Source organism: Coregonus clupeaformis, chromosome 26 (assembly GCF_020615455.1).
Source record: "Coregonus clupeaformis isolate EN_2021a chromosome 26, ASM2061545v1, whole genome shotgun sequence".
Lineage (NCBI taxonomy): Eukaryota > Metazoa > Chordata > Actinopteri > Salmoniformes > Salmonidae > Coregonus > Coregonus clupeaformis.
The window spans coordinates 46,528,687-46,556,472 of record NC_059217.1 but is presented as its reverse complement, the minus strand read 5'-3'; the positions used below and the strand labels follow the sequence as shown (position 1 = coordinate 46,556,472).

The window sequence follows — 27,786 nt, the reverse complement described above, 5'->3', positions numbered from 1 at the left end:
CTTTGGTTTTGATCTTATGTAGACTTTCTGTTTACTTTGGTAGTTTTGAAGCTGGTAGGCTATTTACAAAATAAACAGGCATGTTTAACTACAGTGGGGGGGAGTATTTAGTCAGCCACCAATTGTGCAAGTTCTCCCACTTAAAAAGATGAGAGAGGCCTGTAATTTTCATCATAGGTACACGTCAACTATGACAGACAAAATGAGGGAAAAAAAATCCAGAAAATCACATTGTAGGATTTTTTATGAATTTATTTGCAAATTATGGTGGAAAAGAAGTACTCTGTCAACAGCTCATATGATCCTTCCAGGTACTCTGTCAACAGCTCATATGATCCTTCCAGGTACTCTGTCAACAGCACATATGATCCTTCCAGGTACTCTGTAAACAGCACATATGATCCTTCCAGGTACTCTGTCAACAGCACATATGATCCTTCCAGGTACTCTGTAAACAGCACATATTATCCTTCCAGGTACTCTGTCAACAGCACATATGATCCTTCCAGGTACTCTGTAAACAGCACATATGATCCTTCCAGGTACTCTGTAAACAGCACATACTGTAAGTGCTGTGCTAAGAACGTTCAACTCTGTGTTAACGTTACAGCCCTTTAGTGAAGCCTGCCAAATCTGGTGTGTTATATTTGCTATTTGCGAAGGATATTCCTCAAGCTCATTCAAATGTTTTCAGAGGCACACAAACAAAAAAACATAGCAGATTACAAAGTAGCGCTTCGTAGCAACGTTTTGATGCATGGGTTGACGCTTATCAGGGACTGTTCCAACTTCCCGTTTGGCCGCCCCCATCTAACCAGCTAACTAGCTGTGTGAGAGAACCTGACGGTCCCTAACCGTGACCCTTACCTAACCCTAACCTTAACCCTAACCTTAACTCCTACCCTAACCGTGACCCTTACCTAACCCGAACCTTAACCCTAACCTTAACTCGTACCCTAACCGTGACCCTTTTCCTAACCCGAACCTTAACCCTTAACCGTAACTATTTTAAAATGTCAACTTCAATGGGGGGTAGGGACGTCCCAAGGATCCCAGATAGCAAGGCAACGCTTGGGGGCGAGAGACGGCTCTGTGCCAGAGGTCAATTTTGTGACGGATGTTTTTCCTTTCAAGTAAACAACTACCAGAACTCCGTGGCTACAGCCCTGCAATCAATGAAAACAATATAAATACCAAATACGTTGAACACACGTCATTCTTCACAGCCACGGACAATTCTTAGGAATCAGTGCAGTTTATCCTCCTTTCACTACAGTAACAGACAGTTTTCCCATTAAAACGTTTTTTGCTGTTGCTCGTTAACTTTATGTCAAATCAAATCGAATGTTATTGGTCACATACACGTGTTTAGCAGATGTTATAGCGGGTGTAGCGAAATGCTTGTGCTTCTAGCTCCGACAGCGCAGTAATATCTAACAAGTAATATCTAAAACAATTTCACAACATATACGTGGTGCTTACATTAAAATGTTCTTTCCTCAAATTTAAGAAATCAGTTTTCTCAGTATCTTTGTAGGGCTGTTTTAAGCACAACCATACATAATTTAATTTTTTATTTATTTCATTCCAGCTATAATAATACAAATATCAGCAGATATATCGGTTATCGGTGAATATTTCCACTCTAAAATCGGAATCGGAATCGGTATCATTTCATGTGGATACAATCAGGTATGAAGTATCTGGGGATTCTATTGACATCAGAGTTAGATAAGATAGTGGATATCAATATGCTTCCCGTCCTCCAAAAAATTAAACAAAACATAGACAAGTGGAAATTGTTAAACCTTAGTTAATACAATTAAAATTATGGTTGTACCAAAGTTTAATTATATTTCAATGATCCAACCGGTCAGCGTCCCATCATGCTGACTAACGACACACCCAGAGGATATGATTTAGTGTAGAGGTGCTGACTAAGGACACACCCAGAGGATATGATTTAGTGTAGAGGTGCTGACTAACGACACACCCAGAGGATATGATTTAGTGTAGAGGTGCTGACTAACGACACACCCAGAGGATATGATTTAGTGTAGAGGTGCTGACTAAGGACACACCCAGAGGATATGATTTAGTGTAGAGGTGCTGACTAAGGACACACCCAGAGGATATGATTTAGTGTAGAGGTGCTGACTAACGACACACCCAGAGGATATGATTTAGTGTAGAGGTGCTGACTAACGACACACCCAGAGGATATGATTTAGTGTAGAGGTGCTGACTAACGACACACCCAGAGGATATGATTTAGTGTAGAGGTGCTGACTAACGACACACCCAGAGGATATGATTTAGTGTAGAGGTGCTGACTAAGGACACACCCAGAGGATATGATTTAGTGTAGAGGTGCTGACTAACGACACACCCAGAGGATATGATTTAGTGTAGAGGTGCTGACTAACGACACACCCAGAGGATATGATTTAGTGTAGAGGTGCTGACTAACGGGGAATAAACTGTAAGCTATATAAACAAAGAGAGTCACATATGTATAACCTCCCAGTAATGTATTGTGGGTAAAACACCAACGTTTCGCCGTCATGTTGGTGTTTTATCCAATACTGTCACGGTTTCGGCCGAGGCGGCCCCTTCTCCTTGTTCGGGCAGGCTTCGGCGGTCGTCGTCTCCGGAGTACTAGCTGCCACCGTTCGATGTTTCATGTTTGATTGGTTTTGTCTGTTTGTCACACCTGTTTAGTGTTTAGTGTTCATTAGGCACCCTATTTAGTTCCTTGTGTTAGGTCAGGTGTTGTGTGTAATTGTTATGCTGTCGTGGTGTTGTTTGGTCCTCTGTATTTTGTTCTTTCTTATTTTCGTGTTGAAATAGAGAGTCCTGCTCGTTGTGCACACTTACGTTGGACTGTTTTGTGTGCGTTTGTTTTCGCCTGTGGCCTGTTGCCGTGTTTGGCGTGTACTACGGACTTTACTAAAGACCTTTGGATTTATATATCTGTGTCCTGCGTGTGATTCCACATCCCACTACACTCCACCCCTGACAGAATTACACACCATCTCATGGAATCAGCAGGAGCACCCGCACCCACCGAGATCATGGAGGAGCGCCTTCGTGGTCAAGAAGATCGGATCAACCAAATCGGGCACGCCCTGGACCGGGTGATGAACACCCTCCATCGATGGGAGACCAGCGGGGTACCCACACCCCCACCTACCGCACCATCACCATCGGTCAGCCCGCCCGTCCAACTACCGGAACCCAGTGGGATTCGGCTCTCGCTCCCGAGGGCGTACGACGGCACCGCTGCCGGGTGTCAGGGGTTCCTGTTACAAGTGGAACTCTACCTAGCCACCGTACACCCGGCGCCCTCGGGACACGAGAGCATTTCCGCCCTCATCTCCTGTCTCACCGGCAAGGCGTTGGAGTGGGCCAACGCCGAATGGAGGAGAATAGACGCCGCCACTATCACCTATGCGGAGTTCTCCCGCCGCTTCCGTGCGGTCTTCGACCATCCACCAGAGGGGAAGGCGGCGGGGGAGCGTCTATTCTACCTCCGGCAGGGGATGAGGAGCGCTCAAGAGTTTGCCCTGGAGTTCCGGACTCTAGCGGCTGATGCAGGGTGGAATGAGCGGGCCCTCATAGACCACTTTCGTTGCAGCCTCCGGGAGGACGTCCGCAGAGAGTTGGCGTGCAGGGATACTACACTCTCATTTGACCAGTTGGTGGACATGGCCATTCGGCTGGACACCCTGCTCGCTACCCGCGGACGTCCCAGGTGGGGGTCGCCCATTCCACCCTCCAGCGCCTCCGAGCCGAGCCCGATGGAGCTCGGAGGTGCTGGCGCTAGAGGAGGGAGAAGAAGGAGCCCGAGGGGGGCCGTCCCCTGCACCAACTGTGGCCGTGGAGGGCACACCGCGGCTAGGTGCTGGGGAGGGTCCCCTGGAGGAGGAGACGGCAGACCACACATTGGGGAGTCCTCCCAGGTGAGTAGGCGCCCCACTTACCCAGAGCTTTCTGTCGTACACATAACTATACCTGTTTGTTTTCCACAGGTTGCACCTCGTTCCCAGCATAAGGCGCTAGTAGATTCAGGCGCAGCTGGGAATTTTGTAGATCGTAAATTCTGTGTTGAGTTAGGGATTCCCCTCCTTCCGGTTGATAATCCTTTCCCTGTACATGCCCTAGATAGTCGTCCGTTAGGATCTGGGTTGATTAGGGAGGTCACAGCGCCACTTAGGATGATGACGCAGGGGGGTCATGAGGAGACGATTCAACTCTATCTGATCGACTCTCCTGCGTATCCGGTGGTACTGGGGCTTCCCTGGTTGATTACCCATGATCCTACGATTTCGTGGCGAGAGAAGGCTCTAAAAGGGTGGTCTGCTCAGTGTGAGGGGCTATGTCTGGGTGTTTCCGTAGGGGCGACCTCAGTGGAGAGTCCGAACCAGATGCCCACACTGCACATTCCACCTGAGTATGAGGATTTGGCACTCGTGTTTAGCAAGACAAGAGCGGCAAGGTTGCCGCCTCATAGACAGGGGGATTGTGCGATAGACCTCCAGGCAGGAGCTGCGCTCCCGCGGAGCCGTGTGTATCCTTTGTCACAGGAGGAGAAGAGGGCAATGGAGACATACATTGCCGAGTCTCTGAGACAGGGTTACATACGGCCCTCCATTTCTCCCACGTCCTCGAGCTTCTTTTTTGTGAAGAAAAAGGATGGAGGTTTGCGTCCGTGTATTGATTACCGCGGTCTCAATCAGGTGACTGTGAAATATAGTTATCCACTCCCGCTGATTGCGACCATGACGGAGTCATTACACGGGGCACGACTCTTCACAAAATTGGACCTCAGGAGCGCATATAACTTGGTGCGCATTAGGGAGGGCGATGAGTGGAAGACAGCATTTAGTACTACCTCCGGCCATTACGAGTATCTCGTCATGCCATATGGGTTAATGAATGCTCCATCAGTCTTCCAATCTTTTGTAGATGAGATTTTCCGGGACATGCAGGCGCAGGGAGTAGTGGTGTACATAGACGATATTCTGGTGTACAGTACTACTCGGGCCGAGCATGTAGCCCTGGTGCGCAGGGTATTGAGGAGATTGTTGGAGCATGACCTGTATGTCAAAGCCGAGAAATGTCTGTTCTTTCAGGAGTCGGTCTCCTTTTTGGGTTATCAGTTGTCTGCGTCAGGGGTGAGGATGGAGGTTGACCGTGTGTCAGCCGTGCGTAATTGGCAAACCCCAACCACGGTTAAAGAGGTGCAGCAGTTCTTGGGTTTTGCGAATTACTACCGGAGGTTTATCCGGGGTTTTGGACAGGTGGCTGCTCCCATAACGTCCCTTCTGAAGGGGGGTCCTGTGCGCTTGCGGTGGTCAGCCGAGGCGGACAGGGCTTTTGGGAGACTGAAGGACCTGTTTACCTCGGCTCCAGTGCTGGCGCACCCGGATCCCACCTTACCATTCCAAGTAGAGGTGGACGCGTCTGAAGCCGGTATCGGGGCTGTTCTTTCACAACGGTCCGGCACACCACCTAAACTCCGCCCCTGTGCTTTTTATTCTAAGAAGCTCAGTCCGGCGGAGCGGAATTATGACGTAGGGGACAGGGAGCTGTTAGCCGTAGTACAGGCCCTAAAGGTGTGGAGGCATTGGCTTGAGGGGGCTCAACACCCTTTTCTCATTCTGACTGACCACCGTAACCTGGAATACATTCGGGCAGCTAGGAGACTGAATCCTCGCCAGGCTCGATGGACTATGTTTCTCGCTCGGTTTGTGTTTAAGATCACTTACATCCCTAGGTCCCAGAACGGGAAGGCAGATGCCCTGTCTCGGCGGTATGACACAGAGGAGAGGTGTGTGGAGCCCACTCCCATACTACCTGAGTCTTGTCTGGTTGCACCGGTGGTATGGGAGGTCGATGCGGAGATCGAGCGGGCATTACGCACCGACCCTAGCCCTCCACAGTGTCCGGTGGGTCGGACGTACGTCCCGCTCGAGGTCCGGGATCGGCTTATTTATTGGGCTCACACGTCACCCTCCTCTGGACATCCAGGTATTGGCCGGACAGTGCACTGCCTTAGTACAAAGTACTGGTGGCCAACGTTAGCCAGGGATGTGAGGATTTATGTCTCCTCCTGCTCAGTGTGTGCCCAGTGTAAGGCGCCCAGACACTTGCCCAGGGGTAAATTACAACCCCTGCCCGTTCCACAACGACCCTGGTCTCACCTCTCGGTGGATTTTGTTACCGACCTTCCCTCCTCACAGGGGAATACCACCATCCTGGTCGTTGTGGATCGGTTCTCGAAGGCCTGTCGTCTCCTTCCCATGCCGGGTCTTCCTACTGCCCTACAGACCGCTGAGGCTCTATTTACTCACGTCTTCCGGCATTACGGGGTACCCGAGGATATAGTGTCTGATCGAGGCCCCCAGTTTACCTCCAGAGTCTGGAGAGCGTTTATGGAACGGTTGGGGGTTTCGGTGAGCCTTACCTCGGGTTACCACCCGGAGAGTAATGGGCAGGTCGAACGTGTCAACCAAGATGTGGGTAGGTTTCTGAGGTCATATTGTCAGGGCCGGCCGGAGGAGTGGGCGAGATATGTGCCTTGGGCCGAGATGGCACAGAACTCTCTCCGCCACTCCTCCACTAAACTAACCCCTTTCCAGTGTGTGTTAGGGTACCAGCCGGTTCTGGCACCTTGGCATGAGAGCCAGATCGAGGCCCCTGCTGTGGATGAGTGGGTGCGGCGCTCGGAGGAGACGTGGAACGCTGCACACGTCCATCTGCAGCGAGCCATCCGTCGACAGAAGACGAGCGCCGACCTTCACCGCAGTGAGGGGCCAGTGTACGCACCTGGAGATCGGGTCTGGCTCTCAACCAGAAACCTGCCCCTCCGCCTGCCCTGCCAGAAGCTGGGTCGGCGGTTTGTGGGGCCTTTTAAAGTCCTGAGGAGATTGAACGAGGTGTGTTACAGGTTACAACTGCCCATTGATTACAAAAATATTAACCCCTCGTTCCATGTGTCTCTCCTCAGGCCAGTGGTAGCTGGTCCACTCCAGGACTTTGAGATAGAAGAGACTCCTCCGCCCCCGTTGGACATCGAGGGGGCTCCGGCGTACACTGTTCGGGCCATCCTAGATTCGAGACGCCGGATGGAGGGTCTCCAATATCTCGTGGAGTGGGAGGGGTACGGCCCGGAGGAGCGGTGCTGGGTGCCGAGGAGGGACATCCTGGACCCGTCCCTTCTGACCGAATTCCATCGTGGTCATCCTACGCGCCCTGCTCCGCGTCCTCCTGGTCGTCCCCGAGGCCGGAGGCGGCGCACGGCTGGAGCCGCGCGTCAAGGGGGGGTACTGTCACGGTTTCGGCCGAGGCGGCCCCTTCTCCTTGTTCGGGCAGGCTTCGGCGGTCGTCGTCTCCGGAGTACTAGCTGCCACCGTTCGATGTTTCATGTTTGATTGGTTTTGTCTGTCTGTCACACCTGTTTAGTGTTTAGTGTTCATTAGGCACCCTATTTAGTTCCTTGTGTTAGGTCAGGTGTTGTGTGTCATTGTTATGCTGTCGTGGTGTTGTTTAGTCCTCTGTATTTTGTTCTTTCTTATTTTCGTGTTGAAATAGAGAGTCCTGCTCGTTGTGCACACTTACGTTGGACTGTTTTGTGTGCGTTTGTTTTCGCCTGTGGCCTGTTGCCGTGTTTGGCGTGTACTACGGACTTTACTAAAGACCTTTGGATTTATATCTCTGTGTCCTGCGTGTGATTCCACATCCCACTACACTCCACCCCTGACAAATACGTTACAGGGAGGTTATATATAGAGTATGCAACTCTCTTTATTTATTTTTATAGATTACACATTATGTCAACAATGTTGTAGAAGACTACCCAAGCTCCGTACAATCAGCTTCTTTACGTTACAAAATGCTGTTAAAGGTTTAATAATGGCACCTGTGAAAACTTGAGAAATATATTATCTCAGATATACAGTGAGGGAAAAAAAGTATTTGATCCCCTGCTGATTTTGTACGTTTGCCCACTGACAAAGAAATGATCAGTCTATAATTTTAATGGTAGGTTTATTTGAACAGCGAGAGAGAGAATAACAACAACAAAAATATAAATTGTTATAAATTGATTTGCATTTTAATGAGGGAAATAAGTATTTGACCCCTCTGCAAAACATGACTTAGTACTAGGTGGCAAAACCCTTGTTGGCAATCAGAGGTCAGACGTTTCTTGTAGTTGGCCACCATGTTTGCACACATCTCAGGAGGGATTTTTTCCCACTCCTCTTTGCAGATCTTCTCCAAGTCATTAAGGTTTCGAGCCTGACGTTTGGCAACTCGAACCTTCAGCTCCCTCCACAGATTTTCTATGGGATTAAGGTCTGGAGACTGGCTAGGCCACTCCAGGACCTTAATGTGCTTCTTCTTGAGCCACTCCTTTGTTGCCTTGGCCGTGTGTTTTGGGTCATTGTCATGCTGGAATATCTATCCACAACCCATTTTCAATGCCCTGGCTGAGGGAAGGAGGTTCTCACCCAAGATTTGACGGTACATGGCCCCGTCCATCGTCCCTTTGATGCGGTGAAGTTGTCCTGTCCCCTTAGCAGAAAAACACCCCCAAAGCATAATGTTTCCACCTCCATGTTTGACGGTGGGGATGGTGTTCTTGGGGTCATAGGCAGCATTCCTCCTCCTCCAAACACGGCGAGTTGAGTTGATGCTAAAGAGCTCTATTTTGGTCTCATCTGACCACAACACTTTCACCCAGTTCTCCTCTGAATCATTCAGATGTTCATTGGCAAACTTCAGACAGGCCTGTATATGTGCTTTCTTGAGCAGGGGGACCTTGCGGGCGCTTCAGGATTTCAGTCCTTCACGGCGTAGTGTGTTACCAATTGTTTTCTTGGTGACTATGGTCCCAGCTGCCTTGAGATCATTGGCAAGATCCTCCCGTGTAATTCTGGGCTGATTCCTCACCGTTCTCATGATCATTGCAACTCCACGAGGTGAGATCTTGCATGGAGCCCCAGGCCGAGGGAGATTGACAGTTCTTTTGTGTTTCTTCCATTTGCGAATAATCGCACCAACTGTTGTCACCTTCTCACCAAGCTGCTTTGCGATGGTCTTGTAACCCATTCCAGCCTTGTGTAGGTCTACAATCTTGTCTCTGACATCCTTGGAGAGCTCTTTGGTCTTGGCCATGGTGGAGAGTTTGGAATCTGATTGATTGATTGCTTCTGTGGACAGGTGTCTTTTATACAGGTAACAAGCTGAGATTAGGAGCACTCCCTTTAAGAGTGTGCTCCTAATCTCAGCTCGTTACCTGTATAAAAGACACCTGGGAGCCAGAAATCTTTCTGATTGAGAGGGGGTCAAATACTTATTTCCCTCATTAAAATGCTAATCAATTTATAACATTTTTGACATGCGTTTTTCTGGATTTTTGTTGTTGTTACTCTGTCTCTCACTGTTCAAATAAACCTACCATTAAAAATTATAGACTGATCATTTCTTTGTCAGTGGGCAAACGTACAAAATCAGCAGGGGATCAAATACTTTTTTCCCTCACTGTATGCCAGAGAAGCCAAGGGAAAAAAGGTATACAATTAAATGTCTTTCATAGATTTGATCTCACACCACATAGAATGTACAGGATAGGTTGGTCACAAGATGATGTATGTTGGAGATGGGGGGAACCAATGCCCAGTTGTGCACCCCCTTTATGGGACAAAGCCTCACAGTGCATTGGGAGACAGCCCTTTGGATTCCCTAAACCTAGGTCACTAAGACCGTGTCTTTTGAGTGAACTTCCTTCATACTGGACGCAGAGACATGAAAATGGTATCTACAAGTTCATCTGACTCTAGAGAACATTTCATTGCCAAATTATGCCGGTTGGCTTTTTATTGGGATGACTCACGTACTGGAGGCAGCTCTGTAGAGAGTTCACTAGCTGGCACGGGCCACAAAGTCAAAAAAAATCTTACTTTAAACCTAACTCTAACCTTAACCCTACCCTTTACCACTAATGCCTTACCCTCACCAAAAAAGCAAACGAAAAAAAAATAATGCATTTTTACGATACAGCCAATTATGACTTTGCAGCTGGCCCATATAGCAGAAACCGCTCAGTTCTGCCTCCAGGGCAAGACTCATGACAATAAACATCAACCTGCCAAAATGACAGTAACATTGTCTACAGGAGGACCATGTTACCTATTTAATTGACATGGTATCCTTTTCTGGTCTTTTTGTCTATTAATTGCCTTTATTCAATATTTTGTCATAGTCACTGCACTGTTGAGAGGAGAGTTCACCGTATAACAGGATTAGGGGTGTAACGATCCATCTACTACATCGGATATAGTATATATAGGTATAGCATATAACAGGATAGTTACTAGTAGGGCTGTTGACCGTATTACAGGATAGTTACTAGTAGGGCTGTTGACCGTATTACAGGATAGTTACTAGTAGGGCTGTTGACCGTATTACAGGATAGTTACTAGTAGGGCTGTTGACCGTATTACAGGATAGTTACTAGTAGGGCTGTTGACCGTATTACAGGATAGTTACTAGTAGGGCTGTTGACCGTATAACAGGATAGTTACTAGTAGGGCTGTTGACCGTATTACAGGATAGTTACTAGTAGGGCTGTTGACCGTATTACAGGATAGTTACTAGTAGGGCTGTTGACCGTATTACAGGATAGTTACTAGTAGGGCTGTTGACCGTATTACAGGATAGTTACTAGTAGGGCTGTTGACCGTATTACAGGATAGTTACTAGTAGGGCTGTTGACCGTATTACAGGATAGTTACTAGTAGGGCTGTTGAACGTATAACAGGATAGTTACTAGTAGGGCTGTTGACCGTATAACAGGATAGTTACTAGTAGGGCTGTTGACCGTATAACAGGATAGTTACTAGTAGGGCTGTTGACCGTATAACAGGATAGTTACTAGTAGGGCTGTTGACCGTATAACAGGATAGTTACTAGTAGGGCTGTTGACCGTATTACAGGATAGTTACTAGTAGGGCTGTTGACCGTATAACAGGATAGTTACTAGTAGGGCTGTTGACCGTATAACAGGATAGTTACTAGTAGGGCTGTTGACCGTATTACAGGATAGTTACTAGTAGGGCTGTTGACCGTATAACAGGATAGTTACTAGTAGGGCTGTTGACCGTATAACAGGATAGTTACTAGTAGGGCTGTTGACCGTATAACAGGATAGTTACTAGTAGGGCTGTTGACCGTATTACAGGATAGTTACTAGTAGGGCTGTTGACCGTATAACAGGATAGTTACTAGTAGGGCTGTTGACCGTATAACAGGATAGTTACTAGTAGGGCTGTTGACCATATAACAGGATAGTTACTAGTAGGGCTGTTGACCGTATAACAGGATAGTTACTAGTAGGGCTGTTGACCGTATTACAGGATAGTTACTAGTAGGGCTGTTGACCGTATAACAGGATAGTTACTAGTAGGGCTGTTGACCGTATTACAGGATAGTTACTAGTAGGGCTGTTGACCGTATAACAGGATAGTTACTAGTAGGGCTGTTGACCGTATAACAGGATAGTTACTAGTAGGGCTGTTGACCGTATAACAGGATAGTTACTAGTAGGGCTGTTGACCGTATAACAGGATAGTTACTAGTAGGGCTGTTGACCGTATAACAGGATAGTTACTAGTAGGGCTGTTGACCGTATAACAGGATAGTTACTAGTAGGGCTGTTGACCGTATAACAGGATAGTTACTAGTAGGGCTGTTGACCGTATAACAGGATAGTTACTAGTAGGGCTGTTGACCGTATAACAGGATAGTTACTAGTAGGGCTGTTGACCGTATAACAGGATAGTTACTAGTAGGGCTGTTGACCGTATAACAGGATAGTTACTAGTAGGGCTGTTGACCGTATAACAGGATAGTTACTAGTATGGCTGTTGACCGTATTACAGGATAGTTACTAGTAGGGCTGTTGACCGTATAACAGGATAGTTACTAGTAGGGCTGTTGACCGTATAACAGGATAGTTACTAGTAGGGCTGTTGACCGTATTACAGGATAGTTACTAGTATGGCTGTTGACCGTATAACAGGATAGTTACTAGTAGGGCTGTTGACCGTATTACAGGATAGTTACTAGTAGGGCTGTTGACCGTATTACAGGATAGTTACTAGTAGGGCTGTTGACCGTATTACAGGATAGTTACTAGTAGGGCTGTTGACCGTATTACAGGATAGTTACTAGTAGGGCTGTTGACCGTATTACAGGATAGTTACTAGTAGGGCTGTTGACCGTATAACAGGATAGTTACTAGTAGGGCTGTTGACCGTATAACAGGATAGTTACTAGTAGGGCTGTTGACCGTATAACAGGATAGTTACTAGTAGGGCTGTTGACCGTATAACAGGATAGTTACTAGTAGGGCTGTTGACCGTATAACAGGATAGTTACTAGTAGGGCTGTTGACCGTATTACAGGATAGTTACTAGTAGGGCTGTTGACCGTATTACAGGATAGTTACTAGTAGGGCTGTTGACCGTATAACAGGATAGTTACTAGTAGAGCTGTTGACCGTATAACAGGATAGTTACTCGTAGGGCTGTTGACCGTATTACAGGATAGTTACTAGTAGGGCTGTTGACCGTATAACAGGATAGTTACTAGTAGGGCTGTTGACCGTATAACAGGATAGTTACTAGTAGGGCTGTTGACCGTATAACAGGATAGTTACTAGTAGGGCTGTTGACCGTATAACAGGATAGTTACTAGTAGGGCTGTTGACCGTATAACAGGATAGTTACTAGTAGGGCTGTTGACCGTATTACAGGATAGTTACTAGTAGGGCTGTTGACCATATAACAGGATAGTTACTAGTAGGGCTGTTGACCGTATAACAGGATAGTTACTAGTAGGGCTGTTGACCGTATTACAGGATAGTTACTAGTAGGGCTGTTGACCGTATAACAGGATAGTTACTAGTAGGGCTGTTGACCGTATAACAGGATAGTTACTAGTAGGGCTGTTGACCGTATTACAGGATAGTTACTAGTAGGGCTGTTGACCGTATAACAGGATAGTTACTATCAATCAATCAATCAATTTTATTTTATATAGCCCTTCGTACATCAGCTAATATCTCGAAGTGCTGTACAGAAACCCAGCCTAAAACCCCAAACAGCTAGTAATGCAGGTGTAGAAGTTGACCGTATTACAGGATAGTTACTAGTAGGGCTGTTGACCGTATTACAGGATAGTTACTAGTAGGGCTGTTGACCGTATTACAGGATAGTTACTAGTAGGGCTGTTGACCGTATTACAGGATAGTTACTAGTAGGGCTGTTGACCGTATAACAGGATAGTTACTAGTAGGGCTGTTGACCGTATAACAGGATAGTTACTAGTATGGCTGTTGACCGTATTACAGGATAGTTACTAGTAGGGCTGTTGACCGTATTACAGGATAGTTACTAGTAGGGCTGTTGACCGTATTACAGGATAGTTACTAGTAGGGCTGTTGACCGTATAACAGGATATTTACTAGTAGGGCTGTTGACCGTATAACAGGATAGTTACTAGTAGGGCTGTTGACCGTATAACAGGATAGTTACTAGTAGGGCTGTTGACCGTATAACAGGATAGTTACTAGTAGGGCTGTTGACCGTATAACAGGATAGTTACTAGTAGGGCTGTTGACCGTATAACAGGATAGTTACTAGTAGGGCTGTTGACCGTATTACAGGATAGTTACTAGTATGGCTGTTGACCGTATAACAGGATAGTTACTAGTAGGGCTGTTGACCGTATTACAGGATAGTTACTAGTAGGGCTGTTGACCGTATTACAGGATAGTTACTAGTAGGGCTGTTGACCGTATAACAGGATAGTTACTAGTAGGGCTGTTGACCGTATAACAGGATAGTTACTAGTAGGGCTGTTGACCGTATAACAGGATAGTTACTAGTAGGGCTGTTGAACGTATAACAGGATAGTTACTAGTAGGGCTGTTGACCGTATAACAGGATAGTTACTAGTAGGGCTGTTGACCGTATTACAGGATAGTTACTAGTAGGGCTGTTGACCGTATAACAGGATAGTTACTAGTAGGGCTGTTGACCGTATAACAGGATAGTTACTAGTAGGGCTGTTGACCGTATTACAGGATATTTACTAGTAGGGCTGTTGACCGTATTACAGGATAGTTACTAGTAGGGCTGTTGACCGTATAACAGGATAGTTACTAGTAGGGCTGTTGACCGTATTACAGGATAGTTACTAGTAGGGCTGTTGACCGTATTACAGGATAGTTACTAGTAGGGCTGTTGACCGTATTACAGGATAGTTACTAGTAGGGCTGTTGACCGTATTACAGGATAGTTACTAGTATGGCTGTTGACCGTATTACAGGATAGTTACTAGTAGGGCTGTTGACCGTATTACAGGATAGTTACTAGTAGGGCTGTTGACCGTATTACAGGATAGTTACTAGTAGGGCTGTTGACCGTATAACAGGATATTTACTAGTAGGGCTGTTGACCGTATAACAGGATAGTTACTAGTAGGGCTGTTGACCGTATAACAGGATAGTTACTAGTAGGGCTGTTGACCGTATTACAGGATAGTTACTAGTAGGGCTGTTGACCGTATAACAGGATAGTTACTAGTAGGGCTGTTGACCGTATTACAGGATAGTTACTAGTAGGGCTGTTGACCGTATAACAGGATAGTTACTAGTAGGGCTGTTGACCGTATAACAGGATAGTTACTAGTAGGGCTGTTGACCGTATTAGAGGATAGTTACTAGTAGGGCTGTTGACCGTATAACAGGATAGTTACTAGTAGGGCTGTTGACCGTATAACAGGATAGTTACTAGTAGGGCTGTTGACCGTATAACAGGATAGTTACTAGTAGGGCTGTTGACCGTATAACAGGATAGTTACTAGTAGGGCTGTTGACCGTATTACAGGATAGTTACTAGTATGGCTGTTGACCGTATAACAGGATAGTTACTAGTAGGGCTGTTGACCGTATTACAGGATAGTTACTAGTAGGGCTGTTGACCGTATTACAGGATAGTTACTAGTAGGGCTGTTGACCGTATTACAGGATAGTTACTAGTAGGGCTGTTGACCGTATAACAGGATAGTTACTAGTAGGGCTGTTGACCGTATTACAGGATAGTTACTAGTAGGGCTGTTGACCATATAACAGGATAGTTACTAGTAGGGCTGTTGACCGTATAACAGGATAGTTACTAGTAGAGCTGTTGACCGTATAACAGGATAGTTACTCGTAGGGCTGTTGACCGTATTACAGGATAGTTACTAGTAGGGCTGTTGACCGTATAACAGGATAGTTACTAGTAGAGCTGTTGACCGTATAACAGGATAGTTACTCGTAGGCCTGTTGACCGTATTACAGGATAGTTACTAGTAGGGCTGTTGACCGTATAACAGGATAGTTACTAGTAGGGCTGTTGACCGTATAACAGGATAGTTACTAGTAGGGCTGTTGACCGTATAACAGGATAGTTACTAGTAGGGCTGTTGACCGTATTACAGGATAGTTACTAGTAGGGCTGTTGACCGTATAACAGGATAGTTACTAGTAGAGCTGTTGACCGTATAACAGGATAGTTATTAGTAGGGCTGTTGACCGTATAACAGGATAGTTACTAGTAGGGCTGTTGACCGTATAACAGGATAGTTACTAGTAGGGCTGTTGACCGTATAACAGGATAGTTACTAGTAGGGCTGTTGACCGTATAACAGGATAGTTACTAGTAGGGCTGTTGACCGTATAACAGGATAGTTACTAGTATGGCTGTTGACCGTATTACAGGATAGTTACTAGTAGGGCTGTTGACCGTATAACAGGATAGTTACTAGTAGGGCTGTTGACCGTATAACAGGATAGTTACTAGTAGGGCTGTTGACCGTATTACAGGATAGTTACTAGTAGGGCTGTTGACCGTATAACAGGATAGTTACTAGTAGGGCTGTTGACCGTATAACAGGATAGTTACTAGTAGGGCTGTTGACCGTATTACAGGATAGTTACTAGTAGGGCTGTTGACCGTATAACAGGATAGTTACTAGTAGGGCTGTTGACCGTATAACAGGATAGTTACTAGTAGGGCTGTTGACCGTATTACAGGATAGTTACTAGTAGGGCTGTTGACCGTATAACAGGATAGTTACTAGTAGGGCTGTTGACCGTATTACAGGATAGTTACTAGTAGGGCTGTTGACCGTATAACAGGATAGTTACTTATAGGGCTGTTGACCGTATAACAGGATAGTTACTAGTAGGGCTGTTGACCGTATTACAGGATAGTTACTAGTAGGGCTGTTGACCGTATAACAGGATAGTTACTAGTAGGGCTGTTGACCGTATAACAGGATAGTTACTAGTAGGGCTGTTGACCGTATAACAGGATAGTTACTAGTAGGGCTGTTGACCGTATTACAGGATAGTTACTAGTAGGGCTGTTGACCGTATAACAGGATAGTTACTAGTAGGGCTGTTGACCGTATAACAGGATAGTTACTAGTAGGGCTGTTGACCGTATAACAGGATAGTTACTAGTAGGGCTGTTGACCGTATTACAGGATAGTTACTAGTAGGGCTGTTGACCGTATTACAGGATAGTTACTAGTAGGGCTGTTGACCGTATAACATGATAGTTACTAGTAGGGCTGTTGACCGTATAACAGGATAGTTACTAGTAGGGCTGTTGACCGTATTACAGGATAGTTACTAGTAGGGCTGTTGACCGTATAACAGGATAGTTACTAGTAGGGCTGTTGACCGTATTACAGGATAGTTACTAGTAGGGCTGTTGACCGTATTACAGGATAGTTACTAGTAGGGCTGTCGACCGTATTACAGGATAGTTACTAGTAGGGCTGTTGACCGTATAACAGGATAGTTACTAGTAGGGCTGTTGACCGTATTACAGGATATTTACTAGTAGGGCTGTTGACCGTATTACAGGATAGTTACTAGTAGGGCTGTTGACCGTATTACAGGATAGTTACTAGTAGGGCTGTTGACCGTATAACAGGATAGTTACTAGTAGGGCTGTTGACCGTATTACAGGATAGTTACTAGTAGGGCTGTTGACCGTATAACAGGATAGTTACTAGTAGGGCTGTTGACCGTATTACAGGATATTTACTAGTAGGGCTGTTGACCGTATTACAGGATAGTTACTAGTAGGGCTGTTGACCGTATAACAGGATAGTTACTAGTAGGGCTGTTGACCGTATTACAGGATAGTTACTAGTAGGGCTGTTGACCGTATAACAGGATAGTTACTAGTAGGGCTGTTGACCGTATAACAGGATATTTACTAGTAGGGCTGTTGACCGTATTACAGGATAGTTACTAGTAGGGCTGTTGACCGTATTACAGGATAGTTACTAGTAGGGCTGTTGACCGTATTACAGGATAGTTACTAGTAGGGCTGTTGACCGTATAACAGGATATTTACTAGTAGGGCTGTTGACCGTATAACAGGATAGTTACTAGTAGGGCTGTTGACTGTATAACAGGATAGTTACTAGTAGGGCTGTTGACCGTATTACAGGATAGTTACTAGTAGGGCTGTTGACCGTATAACAGGATAGTTACTAGTAGGGCTGTTGACCGTATAACAGGATAGTTACTAGTAGAGCTGTTGACCGTATAACAGGATAGTTACTCGTAGGGCTGTTGACCGTATTACAGGATAGTTACTAGTAGGGCTGTTGACCGTATAACAGGATAGTTACTAGTAGGGCTGTTGAACGTATAACAGGATAGTTACTAGTAGGGCTGTTGACCGTATAACAGGATAGTTACTAGTAGGGCTGTTGACCGTATTACAGGATAGTTACTAGTAGGGCTGTTGACCGTATAACAGGATAGTTACTAGTAGAGCTGTTGACCGTATAACAGGATAGTTACTAGTAGGGCTGTTGACCGTATAACAGGATAGTTACTAGTAGGGCTGTTGACCGTATAACAGGATAGTTACTAGTAGGGCTGTTGACTGTATAACAGGATAGTTACTAGTAGGGCTGTTGACCGTATAACAGGATAGTTACTAGTAGGGCTGTTGACCGTATAACAGGATAGTTACTAGTATGGCTGTTGACCGTATTACAGGATAGTTACTAGTAGGGCTGTTGACCGTATAACAGGATAGTTACTAGTAGGGCTGTTGACCGTATAACAGGATAGTTACTAGTAGGGCTGTTGACCGTATTACAGGATAGTTACTAGTAGGGCTGTTGACCGTATAACAGGATAGTTACTAGTAGGGCTGTTGACCGTATAACAGGATAGTTACTAGTAGGGCTGTTGACCGTATAACAGGATAGTTACTAGTAGGGCTGTTGACTGTATAACAGGATAGTTACTAGTAGGGCTGTTGACCGTATTACAGGATAGTTACTAGTAGGGCTGTTGACCGTATAACAGGATAGTTACTAGTAGGGCTGTTGACTGTATAACAGGATAGTTACTAGTAGGGCTGTTGACCGTATTACAGGATAGTTACTAGTAGGGCTGTTGACCGTATAACAGGATAGTTACTAGTAGGGCTGTTGACCGTATAACAGGATAGTTACTAGTAGGGCTGTTGACCGTATTACAGGATAGTTACTAGTAGGGCTGTTGACCGTATAACAGGATAGTTACTAGTAGGGCTGTTGACCGTATTACAGGATAGTTACTAGTAGGGCTGTTGACCGTATAACAGGATAGTTACTAGTAGGGCTGTTGACCGTATAACAGGATAGTTACTAGTAGGGCTGTTGACCGTATTACAGGATAGTTACTAGTAGGGCTGTTGACCGTATTACAGGATAGTTACTAGTAGGGCTGTTGACCGTATTACAGGATAGTTACTAGTAGGGCTGTTGACCGTATAACAGGATAGTTACTAGTAGGGCTGTTGACCGTATAACAGGATAGTTACTAGTAGGGCTGTTGACCGTATAACAGGATAGTTACTAGTAGGGCTGTTGACCGTATAACAGGATAGTTACTAGTAGGGCTGTTGACCGTATTACAGGATAGTTACTAGTAGGGCTGTTGACCGTATAACAGGATAGTTACTAGTAGGGCTGTTGACCGTATAACAGGATAGTTACTAGTAGGGCTGTTGACCGTATTACAGGATAGTTACTAGTAGGGCTGTTGACCGTATAACAGGATAGTTACTAGTAGGGCTGTTGACCGTATTACAGGATAGTTACTAGTAGGGCTGTTGACCGTATAACAGGATAGTTACTAGTAGGGCTGTTGACTGTATAACAGGATAGTTACTAGTAGGGCTGTTGACTGTATAACAGGATAGTTACTAGTAGGGCTGTTGACCGTATAACAGGATAGTTACTAGTAGGGCTGTTGACCGTATTACAGGATAGTTACTCTCACACCTCCCTCCACTGAACTGAGACGATTATTCTTAACCTTATCATATCAGTGACCTCAACAATCAGTCAAACAAACGGCCACAGTCTTAATCAATGTATCTTTGTGAATGAACTGCCACTCCTTCCAAGCCACTGTGCTTCTGCCTCCGCATTGCTTGAGTTTTAGGCTGGGTATCTGTAAAGCACTTTGTGACAACTGCCGATGTAAAAATAGCTTCAATAAAATTGTATTGATTGATGTACAATGGTTAGTAATGAACAACAACTCTCTCCTCTCTCTGACAACTTCTTTGCTGCCTAACTATGTCTGTACCTACTTGGTAGCTATTTCCAAACGTAACATACCAGGAGACAATTTAATCAATGATATGGAAAGGAAGGGCCTCACCGACTTGCTACACAGACCTACTGTAGACCTGTCTGCAACTCTGTAACACAAAACAAGTTCATAATATTGTAACACTTTGTCACTTTGTTACATTGTAACAACCAATGAGTGTGAGAGTTGCAACATGTATTCTATTGTGGAGTATGGTACATTGAAACAGTAAGACAGACAAAGACAGGCTTAAAGCTAGAGTCCTTATGGAAACAGTAAGACAGACAAAGACAGGCTTAAAGCTAGAGTCCTTATGGAAACAGTAAGACAGACAAAGACAGGCTTAAAGCTAGAGTCCTTATGGAAACAGTAAGACAGACAAAGACAGGCTTAAAGCTAGAGTCCTTATGGAAACAGTAAGACAGACAAAGACAGGCTTAAAGCTAGAGTCCTTATGGAAACAGTAAGACAGACAAAGACAGGCTTAAAGCTAGAGTCCTTATTGAAACAGTAAGACAGACAAAGACAGGCTTAAAGCTAGAGTCCTTATGGAAACAGTAAGACAGACAAAGACAGGCTTAAAGCTAGAGTCCTTATGGAAACAGTAAGACAGACAAAGACAGGCTTAAAGCTAGAGTCCTTATTGAAACAGTAAGACAGACAAAGACAGGCTTAAAGCTAGAGTCCTTATGGAAACAGTAAGACAGACAAAGACAGGCTTAAAGCTAGAGTCCTTATGGAAACAGTAAGACAGACAAAGACAGGCTTAAAGCTAGAGTCCTTATGGAAACAGTAAGACAGACAAAGACAGGCTTAAAGCTAGAGTCCTTATGGAAACAGTAAGACAGACAAAGACAGGCTTAAAGCTAGAGTCCTTATGGAAACAGTAAGACAGACAAAGACAGGCTTAAAGCTAGAGTCCTTATGGAAACAGTAAGACAGACAAAGACAGGCTTAAAGCTAGAGTCCTTATGGAAACAGTAAGACAGACAAAGACAGGCTTAAAGCTAGAGTCCTTATGGAAACAGTAAGACAGACAAAGACAGGCTTAAAGCTAGAGTCCTTATTGAAACAGTAAGACAGACAAAGACAGGCTTAAAGCTAGAGTCCTTATGGAAACAGTAAGACAGACAAAGACAGGCTTAAAGCTAGAGTCCTTATGGAAACAGTAAGACAGACAAAGACAGGCTTAAAGCTAGAGTCCTTATTGAAACAGTAAGACAGACAAAGACAGGCTTAAAGCTAGAGTCCTTATGGAAACAGTAAGACAGACAAAGACAGGCTTAAAGCTAGAGTCCTTATGGAAACAGTAAGACAGACAAAGACAGGCTTAAAGCTAGAGTCCTTATGGAAACAGTAAGACAGACAAAGACAGGCTTAAAGCTAGAGTCCTTATGGAAACAGTAAGACAGACAAAGACAGGCTTAAAGCTAGAGTCCTTATGGAAACAGTAAGACAGACAAAGACAGGCTTAAAGCTAGAGTCCTTATGGAAACAGTAAGACAGACAAAGACAGGCTTAAAGCTAGAGTCCTTATGGAAACAGTAAGACAGACAAAGACAGGCTTAAAGCTAGAGTCCTTATGGAAACAGTAAGACAGACAAAGACAGGCTTAAAGCTAGAGTCCTTATTGAAACAGTAAGACAGACAAAGACAGGCTTAAAGCTAGAGTCCTTATGGAAACAGTAAGACAGACAAAGACAGGCTTAAAGCTAGAGTCCTTATTGAAACAGTAAGACAGACAAAGACAGGCTTAAAGCTAGAGTCCTTATTGAAACAGTAAGACAGACAAAGACAGGCTTAAAGCTAGAGTCCTTATTGAAACAGTAAGACAGACAAAGACAGGCTTAAAGCTAGAGTCCTTATGGAAACAGTAAGACAGACAAAGACAGGCTTAAAGCTAGAGTCCTTATGGAAACAGTAAGACAGACAAAGACAGGCTTAAAGCTAGAGTCCTTATGGAAACAGTAAGACAGACAAAGACAGGCTTAAAGCTAGAGTCCTTATTGAAACAGTAAGACAGACAAAGACAGGCTTAAAGCTAGAGTCCTTATGGAAACAGTAAGACAGACAAAGACAGGCTTAAAGCTAGAGTCCTTATTGAAACAGTAAGACAGACAAAGACAGGCTTAAAGCTAGAGTCCTTATTGAAACAGTAAGACAGACAAAGACAGGCTTAAAGCTAGAGTCCTTATTGAAACAGTAAGACAGACAAAGACAGGCTTAAAGCTAGAGTCCTTATGGAAACAGTAAGACAGACAAAGACAGGCTTAAAGCTAGAGTCCTTATGGAAACAGTAAGACAGACAAAGACAGGCTTAAAGCTAGAGTCCTTATTGAAACAGTAAGACAGACAAAGACAGGCTTAAAGTTAGAGTCCTTATGGAAACAGTAAGACAGACAAAGACAGGCTTAAAGCTAGAGTCCTTATGGAAACAGTAAGACAGACAAAGACAGGCTTAAAGCTAGAGTCCTTATTGAAACAGTAAGACAGACAAAGACAGGCTTAAAGCTAGAGTCCTTATGGAAACAGTAAGACAGACAAAGACAGGCTTAAAGCTAGAGTCCTTATTGAAACAGTAAGACAGACAAAGACAGGCTTAAAGCTAGAGTCCTTATTGAAACAGTAAGACAGACAAAGACAGGCTTAAAGCTAGATTCCTTATGGAAACAGTAAGACAGACAAAGACAGGCTTAAAGCTAGAGTCCTTATTGAAACAGTAAGACAGACAAAGACAGGCTTAAAGCTAGAGTCCTTATGGAAACAGTAAGACAGACAAAGACAGGCTTAAAGCTAGAGTCCTTATTGAAACAGTAAGACAGACAAAGACAGGCTTAAAGCTAGAGTCCTTATTGAAACAGTAAGACAGACAAAGACAGGCTTAAAGCTAGAGTCCTTATTGAAACAGTAAGACAGACAAAGACAGGCTTAAAGCTAGAGTCCTTATTGAAACAGTAAGACAGAAAAAGACAGGCTTAAAGCTAGAGTCCTTATTGAAACAGTAAGACAGACAAAGACAGGCTTAAAGTTAGAGTCCTTATGGAAACAGTAAGACAGACAAAGACAGGCTTAAAGTTAGAGTCCTTATGGAAACAGTAAGACAGACAGAGACAGGCTTAAAGCTAGAGTCCTTATTGAAACAGTAAGACAGACAAAGACAGGCTTAAAGCTAGAGTCCTTATTGAAACAGTAAGACAGACAAAGACAGGCTTAAAGCTAGAGTCCTTATTGAAACAGTAAGACAGAAAAAGACAGGCTTAAAGCTAGAGTCCTTATTGAAACAGTAAGACAGACAAAGACAGGCTTAAAGTTAGAGTCCTTATGGAAACAGTAAGACAGACAAAGACAGGCTTAAAGTTAGAGTCCTTATGGAAACAGTAAGACAGACAGAGACAGGCTTAAAGCTAGAGTCCTTATTGAAACAATAACAAAACGGAAGACCCGCCTCTGTTTTGGTAAAAAGCTGAGGGATGGGCCTGGAGAAATGTAACCACTCTCCGATTAATAGACAGAGCTATGGATGCAAGGACTGACCATCCATGATATCAACGTTATAGTTGTAACCGTGTTTTGAGGATATATAGTGTTTGTTTACATTTACTTTGTTTACAAACATTGGAGTAAAACAAGCTTCTATTTAGGGTTCTGATGGAGTGTGACAGCTGAACTAAGCTCATGAGGCATTTATAAGTTATATTCTTCAACAATCAATGGGTACACATAATTAATTGATCATTTAAAAATCGGATGTAGCAACCGCAGATTGTAGCTTTAAACTTCAGTGATCCAAAGGAATCTCTGACTAGAAGAGAAGAAATAAAGTAGTAATGAAACTTTCAATGAGTGACAAAAATAAACATTTAAATCTTCTTCCAACAAAATGATATTAAATTATGTTTCCTGAGCACGAATAGAATAGATTGTCTGGGCCTACCTGTGTTGTCCTATAACTGTGTTGTCCTATAACTGTGTTGTCCTATAACTGTGTTGTCCTATAACTGTCTTGTTCTATAATTGTGTTGTCCTATAACTGTGTTGTCCTATAAAGGTGTTGTCCTATAAAGGTGTTGTCCTATAACTGTGTTCTTCTATAACTGTGTTGTTCTATAACTGTGCTGTCCTATAACTGTGTTGTCCTATAGCTGTGTTGTCCTATAACTGTGTGTCCTATAACTGTGTTGTCCTATAACTGTGTTGTCCTATAACTGTGTTGTTCTATAACTGTGTTGTTCTATAACTGTGTTGTCCTATAACTGTGTTGTTCTATAACTGTGTTCTCCTATAACTGTCTTGTCCTATAACTGTGTTCTCCTATAACTGTGTTGTCCTATAACTGTGTTGTCCTATAACTGTGTTGTTCTATAACTGTGTTGTCCTATAACTGTGTTGTCCTATAACTGTGTTGTCCTATAACTGTGTTCTCCTATAACTGTGTTGTCCTATAACTGTGTTGTCCTATAACTGTGTTCTCCTATAATGGTGTTGTCCTATAACTGTGTTCTCCTATAACTGTGTTGTCCTATAGTGGGGGCTTTTTTTCAGTGGGCATTGTGTATACTCACTTCTTAATCCACACTGATGTGTATCATAGTAGTGTAGTGGAGGTATACGACTTATTTACATTTACATCATTTAGCAAACTTATCAGTTATGTAGTACAATAGAGAAATCATGCACTAAGTAGCCTACACAATCGCAAAGCACCTGAAATAAATTCACATGGGCGCCGCACACATAGCTAGATTCAGCAGAATATCATGCAGCAAGAGGACCCACAGGGCCGCAGCAAGAGGACCCACAGGGCCGCAGCAAGAGGACCCACAGGGCCGCAGCAAGAGGACCCACAGGGCCGCAGCAAGAGGACCCACAGGGCCGGTTCTAGCCTTTTGGGGAACCTAAGAGAGTTTTGGCCTTCCATGATGAGATCACCATGTGGTAAATTAGTTAATAGATCAATAAGAAATAGAGTTCCAAACCTCTCCGCCAATAACAGCTCATTTTCAGTTTTCACCTCCCTCCTCAGACCACACCCAGACGGTACTTGTAAAATTCTTGCTTGAGAAATTGCTCTTTGCTAAGAAGCTTTTTTATTTTCAAATCTGCATTTAATTCCAAGTTTTCTGCAATTCCTCATATTTTGCCATGGGGGTGGAGATAAGGCTTATGCCTGGAACCGGCCCTGAGCCCGCAGCACTCACCCGGAGCAGCTCACAGAATTGAACGACATCGGTAGCCGATAGGGTAGGAAAGAAGTTTCAACATATGATATCTACCAGTAAATGGTAACTATGCAAACCAAGTATTGAAAAAGTTTGGTCTGAAGTTTTTGGTTGAATCTTTGCAATGAGCAATTCAGTCAACATGCGCTGTTTAAATGAACATTTCTAAAGGCTTTTCCAAAAAAAACGTTCCCAATTAAATGACTGCTGGGTAGGCCTTTCTAACAATTTGTATAAATTGGGAAGGCATTTGTTTTGCAAATTCTACCATCACATGTAGCCTACACTGTAGTCCTACATTGTACAGTACAGAAATGCAACTAGCCAAACAGTCTCTTGTTAGGTGCCAGTTGAAATAAAGGACAACTACACCCTCCCAAAAAGATTTGTTTAGATTTTTCCCAGGCCTCAAAAAATGGTCTGGTGATGTGGTTTAAGCATTGTTGTGGACTTAAAACATCACATTTGTGTAGTATATATATATATTTTTTAAGGGTGATTTTGAGAGTGAACACCTGAAGAAAAAATAAAATGAAAACGTTAAGACTTTTTCAAACAGGGTGCCTTTCCTTAGCTATTTAAGAAATGTTTGGCTAAATGTAACTATACCCAATTCCCCGGGCACCACTAGACCACTGCCGATACCTGTTTTGTCCTATAACAGTGTGCGTGTGTATGTGTTTGACAGAGCAGGTGCACTCCTACCTGCGCTGCATAGCCGGCTGTAGTGATAGGGGTTGCAGCATACCACCGGGCCATCCAGCGCCCCAAAGTTCCTGCACTCACAGAGCGGTTTGAGCTGGGCCGTGTGCTGGAGGTCCGACCAACGGTAGAGTTTACAAAGTAGCAGCGGAGGAGATAGGGCCGTGTGTCCGCCCAGACGCATCTCTGTCTGGGATACCATCACACAGTCGCTCGGCATCCCTTCTCTGGACTCCACCGCCTCCAGTAAATTATACAGGCTTTTCTCCTTTAGGCGTTTCAACAGAGAATATGTGGCGGTTTTGAGTTCTTGCTCCAGCACCGAGCGAGGCTTCGCCTCGGGAGAACCGTTGTCCCGAGCCCCACCGCCGTGGTTCCTCAGAACAAAGTGACAGGAGTCCGGTAACTGTTCCCTCCCCGGAGCAGTGGGTTCAACTTCACAGTGGTCCCGGTCTTTAAATAAACAACACGTCACCGTCCTGCATTCGCTGTCCTGCACTGACTGGGGGCTTCCCTGTTCCTGCTCCAGCCCCGGCCCCTGGACACACACAGTCACCGACATAGCACCCCCATCTTCGTCCGAATTGACCCCCACCCAGGCGCTGCAACTCTCGGCCGAGTTGAAGACACACACTCCACCTAAGTCCCCTGCAGGCGACCCCCTAGCTGTCATCGGTCTGAGATCCGTTTTGGGAATTTTCTCCGGGTTGTGGCAGGTTGCGAAGAGATCGTCCCCCGGACTGCCCTCGCTACTTGGGCCATTATGTCCACCATCTCCACCCTCACTATGTGGAATCAAACGGCTTCTCCAGAGTCGCCGCACAAGACCTGAGCGTTTCGTCCTGAACATACGACAATTTAAAAATCTAGATGTGGTTTTCTCTCTAGGTTACTCTTGTTTTGGGGTCGCCAAAGGGACTGTTTACCGATACTTTGAATTTAGTTGTAGGACATCGATGTCGGCGGAGCGCCGTGCAGGGCATGCACAGCCGATTGGAGTTGTTTATGTTCGTTACGCCTCTGAAGCGATAAACAAATGTTTTACGCACATGATAATACCGTAAGAGTAGGCTATAGCTACAAAAAAAACGAAGTAACTGTAGATTTCAATATACAAAAGCCAACGACAAGAGAGAGGGAGCCCTAAAACGCTTTCCGCACTCGTAATAGTTTCGGACTTTGGAACGAACCCCCCTCACATCTCCTCTCTTCTAATCTGGCACGGAGAGAACAACATGAATTCGAATCTTACATGTGATTTAAATCCCCAAATAAATACATTAAAAGCCTTTTATAAATCCAGATCCCGGTTGTCCCGATCCCAACGTTGCGACAGTCGCACTCCTTTTACAATCCAAAAATATCCATGCCAGGTTGGAAGCTAGAATCAATCCCAAACGGAGTCCTCCTCGCTCCTCGTCCAGTGTTGAGCTCTACTAACTAACTAGTCAAACTGACCGGCTGAGATCTCTTTCTTTCTCGGTTTCTCTCTTGTTATTTTTTCTCTCTCCCTCGCTCTCTAACACACACACACGTACACGCACACGCACGCACACACACACACACACACACACGGGGACCCCGAGAGGAGAGCGATGGAGCCATTGGCTGCCTACCATCACGTGCCAGTCTAGACTCATTGGCGGCTGTGAGCTGCACTGATTGTTGCGCAAACAAGGTTTCAAGTTTCTCAACTCTTAAAGGCGTAACATCCCGTTCTCAGTTTAGCTTTACTCTCTAGTCTACTATATCTTATCTGCACTCCTGACAACAATTGAACTATTTGAAAATATAAAAAAACAAAGACGGAAAGAACACTTTCAGAACAAGTACACTATTCAACCCTTGCATTGTATTTACCAACAAGCCAACAGGATACATTGTGCCTGGTGACAAGCAAAGTCAACACTGCAAAAAAATAGAAAGACTCAAAACAGCCATGATTGTGTAATGAAACCATGAAAAGCAGTGCGCCTAACCCAGGGGCGGACTTGGACAAGAATACGGCCCTTGCATTTTATCCACACCAGCCCACATCACTGCGAGCGCAGCCAACTCGTTTTCCCATGGTGTCACTGGTGCCACTGACCTTTGTTGGTGGCACCAGCCCAAATCATGAGTCTTTAT

The 27,786-nt window shown here is 44.7% G+C and overlaps 1 protein-coding gene across 2 annotated transcripts in view; it reads right to left on the bottom strand.

Annotated features, from left to right (window-relative positions):
* The window catches only part of smad6b (SMAD family member 6b), a 77,128-nt gene extending 49,954 nt beyond the window's left edge, over positions 1–27,174 (bottom strand). For both annotated transcript variants that reach the window (XM_045207889.1, XM_045207890.1), the window contains exon 1: positions 25,663–27,174. In XM_045207889.1, the coding sequence (XP_045063824.1) occupies positions 25,663–26,509 (847 nt within the window). In that variant the 5' untranslated portion in view covers positions 26,510–27,174. The remainder of the gene's footprint in view (positions 1–25,662) is intronic.
* Positions 27,175–27,786: the final 612 nt, after the last annotated feature.